The sequence below is a fragment of the Solanum pennellii genome, chromosome 4, assembly GCF_001406875.1.
Source record: "Solanum pennellii chromosome 4, SPENNV200".
NCBI lineage: Eukaryota > Viridiplantae > Streptophyta > Magnoliopsida > Solanales > Solanaceae > Solanum > Solanum pennellii.
The window spans coordinates 24,172,921-24,188,091 of NC_028640.1; the positions used below are offsets into that span (position 1 = coordinate 24,172,921).

A 15,171-nucleotide genomic window follows, 5' to 3' on the forward strand; every position below is an offset into this window, starting at 1 on the left:
ATACTATCTAATAGGCTAGTATTGATTGGTACGAGGTAATAACTTAGTCAAATATCGAATACGATGCTTAATATGACGTAAAGATAAGGGTTAGTATAGCAACACACGTAGTCGGACCAAGGTGCGGAGTGAAATTTTCTAGATGCCAGGCCAAGGATTTAGAAATACATAACTTATCACTTTGCATGCAAGATACTAGGAAAGAATTGTTGTAGCTAGAATTATCAAGTTATGAACCTGTGGGGAACACTTAAACCCTAGTTACTTTTATTTATTGATTAAACTCCAACATTCGAAGTTGTTAGTTGTCTCCTACAATTTCGCTAGTTATTTTCACTTATTTAAAAATAGAAAACCCCCCTTTTTATCATTTTTGCTTTCCAAGAAAGTAATTGACTGAACAATAGTAATAATAGATTGAAGTTAAGTCTAAACTATTTTCCTCGTGGGAACGATCCCAACCTCAGTAGTTGGGTTATTTACTTGACACGACCGCTTTACTTCTTATTTGAGAAGTAAGTTTGAGTGTATCATTATGTCACACCCTGAGAGTATACCCTAGAAGATATGGTGTTCTTGTATGGCGACATGGCGTACTTGACCTCTCGGAGGTCTTGTACGAGCCTTTAGACATCATTCATTGCATACATGTATGAGAAGTAGTGCAAAATTAAAATTTTTAGCATGAATAATATCTCATAATATATTTCATATAAAACAATAGGAAAATACTAAGTCTCAACATACTTCAATATTAGACTCAAGATTACGTGGGACATGGCCCATACAAACGAAATATAGAAATACTTAATCTATTACAATACTTTGAATAAAAGAAGTCTAATGATATTTTTTTCCTGGAGTCAAGTGAGGTACTTCAAATTTTCTTGAAAAAGTCCTAGTTTCCAAGCTTTGCTTCAAGACACCTCTCACTTGCTAGCCACATCTTTAGAATAGACAATATGTATGGAATTAGTACAATGCATGTACAAAGTATGACATAATGCATAAAATCATGATAAACGAACATTTATATCAAAATATTCTCTTCTAGATTGAAACTTTATATTAAAAATATAAGAATCACATTTAAACACCAAACACTACATGTAAGACGCATTTCCAAGTCATACACAATTTAAAGCAATTTTATTAATATTACAGTAACCTTATAATAATTTCACAGTGACTTCACATATAACTTGCATATCACAAGATAGCATCAAGAACACATCAAAACACATAAACATGAGATCCTTCTACCAAAGGTGATTGTACGACTCACTTGAGTGAGTTATGAAGCGACCGCCCATACAATCCCTCCACACACACTAAAGAGATCCTTTAGACTACCTAAGATAAGGTTATTCTCAATACAGACAATAGTATATAATATGACATTCTCCTCACAAAGGTTATCATAAGACTTACTTAATCAATTCAAGTAAAGAGCGCCCATACACCCTCTCCAAGCATACCTTATGAATTAACTTTCCTATCTAGAGTTATTCTTAAGATTTCCCTAGGTAAGACATGAAGAGACCATTCCTGTGTCCCCTCCACACATTATCTTGGCAATCCTTAAACCACTTTAGGTAAGTACTTATTCATTACATGCTTTCTAACTTAAGACATTTTTTTCATTAGCTCGTTAAGAGACATTCAACATTTAAGGAAACTCAAATAATGGTCTTGGAGAAGAGCTAGGGACTCACACACTAACATCTTTAAAGCCTAATCGTGCAATGTCTAGATAGTGTGCCATACCACAACCTAAACTTCATAGAACTTCTTCAACACTAGTAGGTATCCCATATGATGAGAATAGACAATAACCGACATAAATCATACTAGCTATGCATGAAATCTAGAGTCATAAATCTGCTCCGATGGAGGGTATTCTACTTGCCAATGGTAGAACTAGGACACATCCCATGTAGGCACATGGTTAAGGAATACGAAGGGTTTTTTTGTTCTCTAATGTCATCTTATTTAAAGAAACTCCCCAAGAATACTCACTCGGTTCTAGCCTTTGCTCTCATAGAATATTTCAATAAAGGAGTACATGAAGAGGTTCCATAACTTGTTCAAAACCCAATCACATTACACCTTACCAAAGAGGGTCCACTAAGGCTACGTACAAAGGTCAAGAGGATAGCTCAATGACTATCCTAAGGATGATTTCATGCTGTTCGATCCATTCAACCCTAAGTCCACCATTTACACAAGAAGGATACCATTACGACATTCAACTTCGAGGATATCATAACCATCTATCTATGATGAAGGTTCCACACAAGGACCTTCTTAACTATGTTCAAGGTCACATACCAATCACACATAAAAGACTAAGGAGCTTTAGCATACTAAGTCAAGAAGTCATATGCACATTGTACATTTATCAAGTAAGGGACAAAAGTCTATAGGTACAAAAGTCTATGGAAACAACCAATCACATATAACACCATATCACATATAACATATCATTCAAGAGGCACATAGGGACAACCAATGTCAATCGTAGGTCACCCTTTTCACTACCATAGTATCATCAATCTAAGTTATTACAAGTCTTATATAATCCATCAAGAATCATCATACTTCAACATCAAGTAATACGAATGACTTCATTATATCCTGCTAGAGACACATATCATCAACTAGAAAATTCATGCTTAGACTTCACATATACACATAAGTCATAAAGACCTTCATAATACTTACATATTAAAGTTATAATATGACAATATCATAATGCATAAAGTAATTCCGACGAGGCTTGATAATCCACAAGTATAGCACATAAGCACATCCACTATAAGTGGACCATACCACACCTCATCATTATCTAAGACCTAGACTACATAATATAGAAAAGGTTAGGACAAAATACCACCCTTCCAATATCACAACTCCAATCCATACCCAAATCACCAACACAATACTCAAAGTCCCTTACCAATGGCCATGATCACGAATTCAACCAAATAATTATAATATACTATGAATCAAAGATAATACAATATAAATTTATCAATTTAGGACATCATACATATGATTCTAAAATAATTATTTCATAATTCAATAGTCCTAATCAAACTATACAAGGATTCAATAGTATAAAGACAGTCAAATCACCCAAAAAATAGTCAAAACTAGGGTTTCATGAATTGCATGGATTCATAGAATTTTTAGTCTAAGATCATCAAATTAACATCAATTCAATGATAATACGATAATTCAAAATGTTTTATGCAAGAACCGATGGCTAGATTACAATTAAGAAGTTCATTCTTTTGAGAAGTATTTGTAAAACAGTTTAAAGATTGACTCCTTGAATTAAAGAGATTAAAGGATGAAAGCCATACGCTAATTGATGCTAGACCACAAAAATTGAGAAGAATTGATGGAGAAATCAACTTCAAGCTCCAATCTCCTTTCAAGCTTCAATGGTGTTCTAGAGAGTATCTTAGAGGTTTTGGGTTTTGATTTTGGAAAGTGAATTCATCTAAGTGTTTTAGACTTAAAAACCCCCACTTAAAATACCTCAAGTAACCTTATAGACGTTTTCTGAATAATTTTAGGAAGGCTAGGTTAAAACCCCAACATGTCCCTCACTTGGCCGAGACACTTGCGGAATTGCAGGTGTCAATCGATGGACCAACACCTACGAGGCATCGTCCCATTGACGGCCCGTGCTGGCAACCGTCGTTTGGAATATATCCTGTAAAATGAGAGATCAAGCTCCCAAGACTAAGTCTCCATCTATTCCACCACCTACGGGGCGTCGACTAGCGTACTAGGCATCGATTGACCTCCATAGGTGGGACTGTTTTGGACATTCTTGGCTCTTAAATTGGGTCCTCCTCTAGGTACCTTTGGTTGGTCCTTGTGGGGTTTTACCCAGACATTTTCGACCTGAATATAGTCATACACATGTTAAGGAACTCTCACATCAATTTCATCCAAAACAAACACGGAAAACTTGATGAAACACACTAAGGCACACAAGCACTTTTCAAGGCTAACCTTTCGAACGTCATGGACGTTTGACCTCCAAACTTCACGAAACTTTAAACACTGCCTCCTAACATCATTATAACTCATTTTAAGACTTAAAAACATCTATGCACAAGTGTTAGGCTGTAGTTTCACCTAAGTCCTTTTAGAGGTGTTACATTCTCCCCCACTTGGACAACATTCGTCCTCGAATAGCACTTGCTTTATTTTAAACACTATGAAGAGATAAGAAACTCAGGATTAGCAGCACATAACCATAAAACACCATACAAAATACACAATTTAGGAGGAACACCAATTTCACATACATAAGAGACTTAAAATACAACATGAGGATAGAAACTAATTTACGACTCATTATGCAACAAGACTCACATTCTTTATTTCAAATAGTAGAAACTCCTTCTCCACACATTATCTTTAATCATATACATCAATTATATGCACATATTAATCATTTTCGACAAAAGAACAATTTAGTCAAAATTCCAAAATCTTTACAGTGAACTATGCTTAAAATTTTCAAAAATGAAAATCTTAAGCAATTTATGATGAAAGCATGACAATATGAAAGATAAAATCATATAAACTCATTTTACAACATAATTATAACTTCATGAAATTCACAATGGAAGGAATCAATAAAATTCAATTTCAACAAGACTTATAAACACCATGCAACATGCAACATGCTACAGTAACCTTCTAACTCTCAAGCTTGAATAGAATAGAAGAGATGGAACAATCAATCAAAACTCGACTACTCACCATACTCCCCCACTTATAAGGAACCCATAACAACTAAAAGTAGAAACTATGACTTACCAACATCATCTTCATCTGGCTTTGACCCTTTAGCCCAGATTGCATAGAATCGATTCTTCCTTGGAACATCATCATCTAGAACACTTGGAGGAACTTTCTTGCCTTCTTTTCCTCTAGCCGCAATAGTAGGACAATCCCTCACCTTATGACCATCCTTACCACATCCAAAGCAATTCCCGTTACCAACTAGACATTTCCCATAGTTCTTCTTCCCACAAGTAACCCAAATAAGCTTACCATTTTGAGAGCCACTACCCTTCTGAAGTTTGACCTTAGGATCCCTAGGTTCATCTTGAATTGGAGCCCTCTTCTTGAACCTAGGTTGGTTTTTCTCACTTGGTCCACTCCTCATCAAGTTTCTAGAAATCCTACTAAGCTTGGACTCCTCAATGGATTGAGCATACACATAAGCCTAGACAAGTTCATGTCATTGTGGATCATGATCGTACGACACTCTTCTTTCACAAGGTCGGCAACACCGATCACAAACGTACTCATCTCATCCCTAGGGTTAGACAACAAGGATGGAGCATACCTAGACAACATGGTGAACTTCAAGGAATACTCCTTAACACTCATATTTGCCTTGCTTGAGATAAATGAACTCTTCAACCTTCACCTCCCTCCTCTCACGGTGAAAGTACTTTCCTAAAAAACCTCCTTAAACTCCTCCCACTCTATGGGACCCGACTCAACCGGCCTATTATCTTTCTATTGAGTGTACCACACTTGAGCAACCTCCCTCAATTGGTACGAAGCTAACTCCACCTTCTCCCTAGAAGTCACCCCCATGGCACTTAACACTTTGTACACACCATGTAGAAAATCTTAGTGATCCTTTCCCACCTTAGAGTCAAGAAAAATAGGAGGATTCATCCTCACAAAGTCTCTGAATCTAGAGGTCATAGTAATCTCCACAGCATTCACTCTAGGCTCAATACCCCTATTCACATGAGTATTCATGGATCGAGCTAAAGCAAGTAGAGCCTCTCTAATCTCCTCATTAGTCATGTTCGAGGGAACCACCGAAACCTCATTAGATTCACCTCCAATAGGGACTTCAACACCTTATGGAGGCACTTGAGCATCTTGAGGAACTTGAACTCCTTGTGGAGCTAGAACACCTTGAGGAACTTCCTCTTGCACCCTTTCCTCTTCCAACCTCCTAGCGACCATCCTTCTAGTAGTCATCTCCTATAAACACAAAGAAAAACATTAAGAAGGACACTCATAACTTTTAACTCTACGGAACGACACAAGAGTGATGAACAAAGGAAAACACTATCGTCCTATATCCCCTCACCCCTAGATGTGTTGCGACTCACACCGATGAACAAGACTCTACTAGACGTGACTTTTTGATTCCTATGACCACATTTATAACCTATGCTCTGATACCAAGTTTTTCACACCCCGAGAGTACACCCTAGAAGATATGATGTTCTCGGATTGCGACATGGCGTACTTGACCTCTCGGAGGTCTTGGACAAGCCCTTAGACATCATTCATTGCATACATGTGTGAAAATTAGTGCAGGATTACAACTTTTCACAAGAATAATATCTCATAATATCGTTCATACAAAACTATTAAAATACTAAGTCTCAACATACACCAATCTTAGACTCAAGAATATTTGAGACACGACCCATACAATCGCAATATAGGAATACTTAGTCTATAACAAAACTTTGAATAAAAGAAGTCTAAAGATATTTATGCCCTGGAGTCAAGTGACGATATACTTCAACTTTGCTTGAAAAAGTCCTATTTTCCAAGCTTTCCTTCAAGACACCTCTCACCTGCTAGCCACACCTTTAGAATAGACAAAATGTATAGAATTAGTACAATGCATGTACTAAGTATGACATAATGCATAAAATCATGATAAACGGACGTTTAATCAGCATATGATTTTTTAGATTAAAACTTCATATTAAAAGTATATGAATCACATTTAAACACCAAACAATACATGTAACACGCATTTCCAAGTCATACACAATTTATAGCAATTTTATTAATATTACAGTAACCTTACAGTAATTTTACAGTGACATCACATATAACTCAGATATCACAAGATAGCATCAAGAACACATCAAAACACATAAACATGAAATCCTCCTACCAAAGGTGATTCTAAGGCTCACTTGAATGAGTTATGAAGCGACTGCCCAATACAATCCATCCACACACACCAAGAGATCCTTTAGACTACCTAAGATAAGGTTATTCTCATTACACACAATAGTGTATAATATAAAATTCTCCTCACAAAAGGTTATCATAAGAATTACTTAAGTAATTCAAGAAGAGACCGTGCATACACCCCCTCCAAGATTACTTAAATAATCTTTACGACTACCTAAGTTTAGATCATGCCCATTTTATCAATTAACTTTCCTATATAAATTTATTCTTAAGACTTCCCTAGGAATACATGAAATACCATTCCTATGCCCCCTCCACACTTTAATTAGGCAATCCTTAAACCACTCTAGGTAAGTACTTATTCATTACATGCTTTCTAACTTAAGTCATTTTTTTCATTAGTTCGTTAAGAGACATTAAAAATTTAAGGACACTCAAATGATGGTCTTGGAGAAGAGATAGGGACTCACACACTAACATCTTCAAAGCCTAATCGTGCAATGCCTAGATATCTTCCCATACCACCACCTAAACTTCATAGAACTTCTTAAACACTAGTAGGTATCCCATATGATGAGAATAGAGAATAACTGACATAGACCATACTAGCTATGCATGGAATCTGGAGTAATGAACCTACTCCGATAGAGGGTGTTCTACTTGCCAATGGTAGAACTAGGACACATCCAATGTAGACACAGAGTTAAGGAATACAAAGTGTTTATTTGTTATCTAATGTCATATTATTTAGAGAAACTCCCCAAGCATACTCATTCGGTGCTAGCCTTTGTTCTCATAGAATATTCCAATAAAGAAGTGTATGAAGAGGTTCCATAACTTGTTCACAACCCAATCACATTACACCTTGATATACCGTGGTTTCACGGTATTTTTTATGCTTTTTCCTTAAGTTTAGTGTGTGTCCAAAAGCCTTTTTGTATTAATTTTTATGTAAGTTTCTCTTTATTTGCAGGAAATCTGTCTAAAAGATGAATGCGAAGGTTTTTGAGCAAGAAATGCAGAAATGTACCACCTACGGAGCTTGTGACGGTCCATCGTGCCTGTGACGGTCCGTAGGTGGCATCGTAGTGTAGCTGCTGAAGGAAGATGGAGAAGTCTGACCAAGTGTGGGGTTACGGAGTGCGTGATGGACCGTCGTAGCCATGACGGTCCGTCCTGCTGGTTCGTCATGAAGATCAGCGAAGTAGTCCCAGTACCCAAATTCCAAGAGTTTAAGTTTTATGGAACGGAGACCCTCGATGGACCATTGCTCCTATGACGATCCGTCATACCTGCCGTCGAGGATAATGAAGAGAGAAGCAGAAGAACTTGCAAAGTATGGGACGACGGAGTCCATGACGGCCCGTCGTGACCACGACGACCCATCGCGAGGTCCGTCGATCCAGCCGCGTTTTGACAGATTTTCAGCAAATAGAGTCCTTCTTTGATTAGGTTTTTGTTTTTTATAAATAGTTTGAAAAACCTCTTTTTTAGGGTTAGACTCTTTGGTGATTAGACTCTCTTATAGTTAGACTCTTGGTTATTTATCTTCTTTTGTGGATTAGACTTTGTGATTATTATTACACTTTTGGAGAATCTTTAGTCTTCAATTAATTTCAATAATTCATTGTTGGTGATTTTGTTGATTAATCAAGTGAACTTCTGGATTTTATTCTTTCTCATTTAAAGTAAGTGCATGAATTCTTATATTACATATTTGAATATTGTGATTATGACTAAGGGTAACTAAACTCCATAACTACGGTTGTGGGAACCATAGGCGAATAATGAGGTAAAAACCTAACTAAAATAACAATTCTAGAATAGTGTCTTGCATGTATTGATAATTCTTTCGCTTAGAAGTCTTTTTAACGGATGGCCAACGTTAGAACTCGCCTTAATGCTACTTGCCGGACCAAGGAGGTAGATAATAGGAAAAAAATTATCAACATTGATTTAGTGTATACTATCTAATAGGCTAGTATTGATTGGTACGAGGTAATAACTTAGTGAAATATCGAATAAGATGCTTAATATGAGGTAAAGGTAAGGGTTAGTATAGCAACACACGTAGCCGGACCAAGGTGCGGAATGAAATTTTCTAGATGCCGGACCAAGGATTTAGAAATGCATAACTTATCACTTTGCATGCAAGATACTAGGATAGAATTGTTATAGTTAGAATTATCAAGTTAGGAACCTGTGGGAAACACGTAAACCCTAGTTACTTTTATTAACTGATTAAACTCCGACATTTGAAGCTGTTAGTTGTCTCCTTTAATTTAGGTAGTTATTTTCATTCATTTAGAAGTAAAAAACCTCCCTTTTATTGTCTTTTTTTTTCAAGGAAATGATTGACTAAATAGTAGTAATAATAGAATGAAGTTAAGTCTGAACTATTTTCCTCGTGGGAACGATCCCAACCTCATTAGTTGGGTTCTTTACTTGATATGACCGCTTTACTTCTTATTTGAGAAGTAAGTTTGAGCGTATCAAATTTTGGCGCCGTTGCCGGGGAAAGTAGCTTTTAGATTAACTTAGACTTATTACTATTGTTTAGTCAATATTTTCTTGATTTTAATTTGTTTTATTGTTTTTGATTTTTGCAGAACCATCTTCCTTGTATGCCAAATACACGGAGAGGAAGAGAACCCTTGTTTCCCTATGATCACGAATTAGAGCTTACACTTCGCAACATGAATCAAAATGATCCAAACCAGAACATCCTTGTTCCGGTTGATGTTCATGGTCAGTTGTTAACCGATGCTCCGGGTGAGAACCAACAGAGGGGACATTGATAGAAGCAGCTTTCTATCAATGTCCCTTTGGTAGAAGCTCTAGAACAAATGCCCGGTTATGCCAAGTTTATGAAAGATCTGGTTACAAAGAAATGATCGGTCACTTTCGAGGATGATGATAGAATGCAGCATTATAGTGCTATTGCTACAAGTTCTCTCGTACAAAAGAAAGAAGATCCGGGTGCATTCACTATTCCTTGTACAGTCGGGTCATTACATTTTGCGAAAGCATTATGTGATCTTGGGGCAAGCATGAATCTCTTGCCCCTCTCGATTTACAAGAAGTTGGTTTGGGTGACTCAAAGCCCACTGCGATGCGGCTATTGATGGCCGATCAAACAGTGAAAAGGCCTATAGGGATACTCCACGATGTGCTAGTAAAAGTGGAGTCGTTCATATTTCCAGCAGATTTTGTTATCCTTGATTGCGAAGTTGATTTTGAAGTGCCTATTATTCTTGGGAGTCCATTCCTTGATACGGGTAGAGCCTTAGTTGATATGGAAAAGGGGCAGATGAAATTTCGGTTGAACAATGAAGAAGCGACCTTCAACATTTGTAGGTCCATGAGGCAGAGTGGTGAGCTCCAATCGGTATCTGCTATATCCTACAAAGAAAAGATGAAGAAAGATTATGACGTAAAAAGTAAAAAACGAGAGTTTATGGTTGGGGATTTGGTGCTTTTAGACTGTTCTAGGTTGCGTTGGTTTCCGGGCAAGCTCAAGTCCAAATGGACTGGCCCTTACTTGATTACCCAATTATCCCCTCATGGAGTAGTTGAGTTAGAAACCAAGGAGGGAGTGCGGTTTAAGGTGAATGGAGAACGAATAAAACCCTATTTTGGGCATACTGAATCGGCAAATGAAGGGATCGAGACATACCATCTTGATGAAGGCTGAGTAATCAAGCGTCCTCAGTTGTGCCGCGACGTTTAATCGGGCGCTTGTTGGGAGGCAACCCAATACTTATAGTTTTTATTTCTAGTAATGGTAGCATTTTCTACTAATGGGTTTTAAATTTACAGGCCCATCACCAAGAAATTCTGCAGAAAATCACTCTGCAGCAGTCACTGACGGACCCATCGACGGCCCGTCACGAACGCGACAGACCGTCACATGAATCCGTCGTGCCAGGTACGTCTTTCAATTATTTTCAAAACTAGGGCACACGCGACGGAACCAACGATGGACCATCACAACTGCGATGGACCGTCGTCGGGGACTCGTCGCGTCATTAGTGAAGCGTACCCGACCCAACCCGGCTGGTTTTTTAAAAAAATTCTTAACATTTAAAAACCCCACCCCTTCATTTCACCCATTTCCTTCCCTCTTCCTCCCATTTCCCTCCCTTTTCAACTTCCAATTTCCTACCTCTCTTTCAACCGATCATTTTCCCAAATTCCCAAATTTCTAAAATCCACTCTCTACTAGTCGGAGTCTGCTGCTGTTGTTCTCTTCTTGATCACCAAGTACCTTCCTCGCTTGTTTTTCTCAAATTCTCAGGTATTTGTCTCTGATTTCTACCCATTTACATTGCATTTTTGTTTATCAATTAGTATTAGCTTATTTCTTATTGATGGGTTCATTCTTTAATGCATATTCTGTTTGACCTAGGTTGAGAATCCTCAAATTTGCCTTGTTAAAACTCTAGAAATAGGTGCTTTAGCATTGCTAGTTTACTAGGTATTTGGGTTAAACACATGTAGGTGAAAACACTAAAAAATCCATTTGGGTCATAGAGGATGAATGTGGCATCCCTAATTCTGTCACTGAATTACAGAACGAGACCTCAATGACAGACCGTCGTACCCACGACGGACCTTCATAGGGTCCATCACGACATCCCTAACACCCCACTGTCCAATTTTCTCCAAGTGTCCACCAACGGACTCATGCGACGGACCGTCGTTCCCACAACGGTTTGTCCTGCACAACCGTTCTGGTTGTCAGAGACCCTGTTCCTAAGGGTCTTTAACTTTTTCCAAGTGTCCTCTTACCGACATCTACGACGGACCGTCATACTCTCGACGGTCCGTCCTGCATAACCGTCATGACGGTCAGAGACCCCTCTCCTAAGGGTCTCCATACTTTTTTCTAAGTTTCCCACGACGGACATCGACGACGGACCGTCATCATCACAACGGTCCGTCCTGCTTATCTGTCATACTTGTCAGAGACTTCTTTCAGGGGTCTCCACATAAACATAGTTTAAGTAATACATGATGGACCCCATGACGGTCCGTCGTACTTACCACGAGCCGTCACCTGGTCCGTCATGTTTCACTATTACTATAGAAATGTCATTACATCTTGACTCTTTTATTTATTTTGTGTCATTTTGCTTGTCTTGTTTGCTCCTTCTAGTACTAATATTGATTCTTTACAGGTATTATCTATTGTGGCACCAAAACAAGATCGAGTCTACGCACGTGGGAGATTGAAGTCTGTTGCCCCGTCTGCCCACCTGGTCATTGGCTCTGATGATGAGCGTGACCCCGAGTACGTGCCCCCAGGCACTTCCACCCCATCCTGAGCTGTACGTGCTGCCAGAGCCACACCTAAAAAGGTGGCGTCCGACGTTGTCACTGCCTCCCAGTCTGATGAGAGCGCGCACTAAGCGGCACACCTTCTGGGTCAGCTACTCATGAAGAAGGATCGTCTGGATCCTTAGGAGTTTCGTGGTCAGAGGAAGCCTCAGGATCTGCTGAGGTCCCTGCACCCGCCACAGCTGCACAGTCTGCCTCGTCTGATGAGGCTGACAGTTCTGAATCCACACCCGGCTCATTGACTCGTGCTCTCACCCCGGTTGTCGACCAGCCCAACCGGTGGTGTGTCGACAGGCTGTATCAAGTTTATTCAGACGCAAAGTTTCTGAATGACAAAGGAGTCATGACATGGACCCTTACATTGGAGAGTCGGGTCCTTACGGGAAGTCTCCCGACTATGCCAGAGATCCACAATCTCTTCACCAGACATCGACTGGAGTGGATAGCGCGTTCGTTGGGCCGTTATAGTGAAGAGTTGGTCCGAGAGTTCCGCCTCCTATGTGGCTACTCTCAGATCACAGATTGATAGGCGGGCTGGCCCCGCCAAACAGGCCCCACTGGAGCGTGTCCAAATACGTGGCATTCAGGTTGATATCTCCCTGCCTTCCATCCGTCGGTATCTATACAGCGAAGATATTGATGCCAACCGGACCCCTCTCACCGCCGAGTTTGACTACCAGTGGCAAATTATCAAAGATGGTCAATTCTTGCGTGAGCCATCGCTGAGAGAGACCACCAAGAGGTGGATGGCCCTGCACTTGTCTGTTGATGGAGAGGGTGCTGACTGGGTAACCGAGCCGAAGGAAGCTATCAAGAAGGCTAACCTGACCTTCACGGCAAAGTTTTATGGTTGATTGCCCGCCACTGCCTTTCCCCCACAACCGCTGATAATATAGTCACATGGGATCGTGCAGTACTTATGGCGGTGATGATAGCCGGGTTTGAGGTGGACTTTTCTTGGCTTCTATAGGCGGTCATGCACGAGAGGGCTTTTAAGGTCACAATTACTTACCCTTTCCCGTGCATGATATTTTCTTTATGCAGGTCCGCAGGTGTGCCCATCTGTCACATTGATCAGCTCAAGACCCCGCTGGGCACTGTTGATATCGACCTCATCAGGGATGAGGCCAATGAGTTGGATCCACGCAGAGGGCCCCGTCCAGAGTTGCCTCCACTTGGTGACAATCTGGCTGATACGGTAGCACAGGCTCGCACGGCTACGCAGGCTGCTTCCACTGACACAACCCCGGTCGAGTCTATCCCGGGTAGTAGCATTGCCCCGAGCTCTTCTCGCTCAGCCCCTTTCCCCGATCTGGTCCCGCTTGCTAGGGTCCAGAAACCAGAGGCACAGATGGCTAAACTTCTGCATCACATCCAGACTTGGATGCAGAGGTCTATTGCTGAGGCAGAAGAGCGCTTGGAGCGTAGAATGGTCCAGCACACAGAGCGGAAGATGGCTGAGGTTCATCAGCGCTTGGATGCTTTTGAGTTGCGGGTGCTAGCCCAGACAGCCCCTCAGGTGGATGTGTCGACCCTTCAGACTGCGGTCGAGAGTCTTCGCGCAGACATTGATATGATCTTAGAGGCTAGGGTGCCTGAGTCTGAGGCCCCTTCTACAGAGCCTGCTGAAGACACAGTGATGGGGACCGTATTCACCACTTTTGAGATTCCTCCACCTCCCCCTCGAGAGCATGCCATGAGGCGTAGGGGTCGAGAGGTGGATGAGGCTAGAGCACGGAAGAAGGAGAGCCGTGAGATGGAGGCTATGAGGAGAGCCTCGCTTGCTGATGAGGAGGCGCGTCGGATGAGGGCCGTAGAGTCAGCTGCTGGGGCATCTAGCTCCAGAAATTTAATGATAGTGGGAGGCACTGCTGATAGTGTTGTTGCTGCTGAGGACACTACTGAGGGTGTCCAGATTACAGGGGTAGTGGGTTCCTGGGAACCGGACCCACCATCGACGCTTTGCGCCCCAGGTTTGCTTCACCTACCACTCTTGTATACCAATTTTTTAGGCATTGGGAACAATTGCATGTCTTTTTGTTGGGGGTGGGGTAAATGGAAAGTGAATGCTAGGGTGAAGTCTGAGTATCCCAATTCACTATCCTCTTTTGAGGTTTTCTTGCCTGTGTTCTTTTTCCCCAAGAGACTGATTATTTTTACTGTTGAACCGGCATGTCTATATCTTGTGTACATAGTTTAATTCTGGAGCATGATGGCTAAAATGATATCCTGATAAAATGGAAAATGATGCATGACTAGGCATAGTAATTGATAAATGTGTGGCTCTAAGCATGACATAGAGGTACACCACTGCATGACCCTAAGTCTAAAATTCGAACTAGGTGTCTGATAATCTAGTAGAGTAATGAGATGTCAAGTGAGTGTGAGGAAGATTTGAATAGTCCACTATTTTATTGAGCTAGAATTTGCCTGGTTAGTCCTGCTAAAAGTAAGTTGTAATAGACAATTAGGAAATGATCATAGGCCCTTGTTCAATATAGCCCATTTTTAGCCTAAATAAAAGAAAACCAAATGAGATTAATCCTTCTTTGATCCAAATGATTTGAGCTTAAACTAGACCTTTCTTTTTCACCCCAATTGATCTTTTTTGAGAATAATGTGTTGGCCCTGGTCCCTCCTTGGACATGTGCACCTCAGCTTATGCCAAAAGCATAAGTTGAGGGTGGCTAATGCAGTAAACAACCCTTTTTATGGCCCTGACCCAACTTTGGGTATTGTGTACTTTGACTCATGGCAAAGCCATGAGTTCAGGGTGGCTATTATGAGGAATGCTCTGGAAAGTGGGGTTGAAAGAACAAAGAGAGAGAAAGA

General features: G+C 40.3%; 1 protein-coding gene across 1 annotated transcript; it reads right to left on the reverse strand.

Annotated features, from left to right (window-relative positions):
- Positions 1–4,834: 4,834 nt before the first annotated feature.
- On the reverse strand, positions 4,835–5,856 carry LOC107016614. The gene is made up of 2 exons (XM_015217030.1): positions 5,692–5,856; positions 4,835–5,257 (listed from the first exon to the last, which is right to left on the reverse strand). Exons 1-2 carry the CDS (start codon positions 5,854–5,856, stop codon positions 4,835–4,837), a joined length of 588 nt encoding a protein of 195 aa, XP_015072516.1.
- Between the last annotated feature and the right edge of the window lie 9,315 nt (positions 5,857–15,171).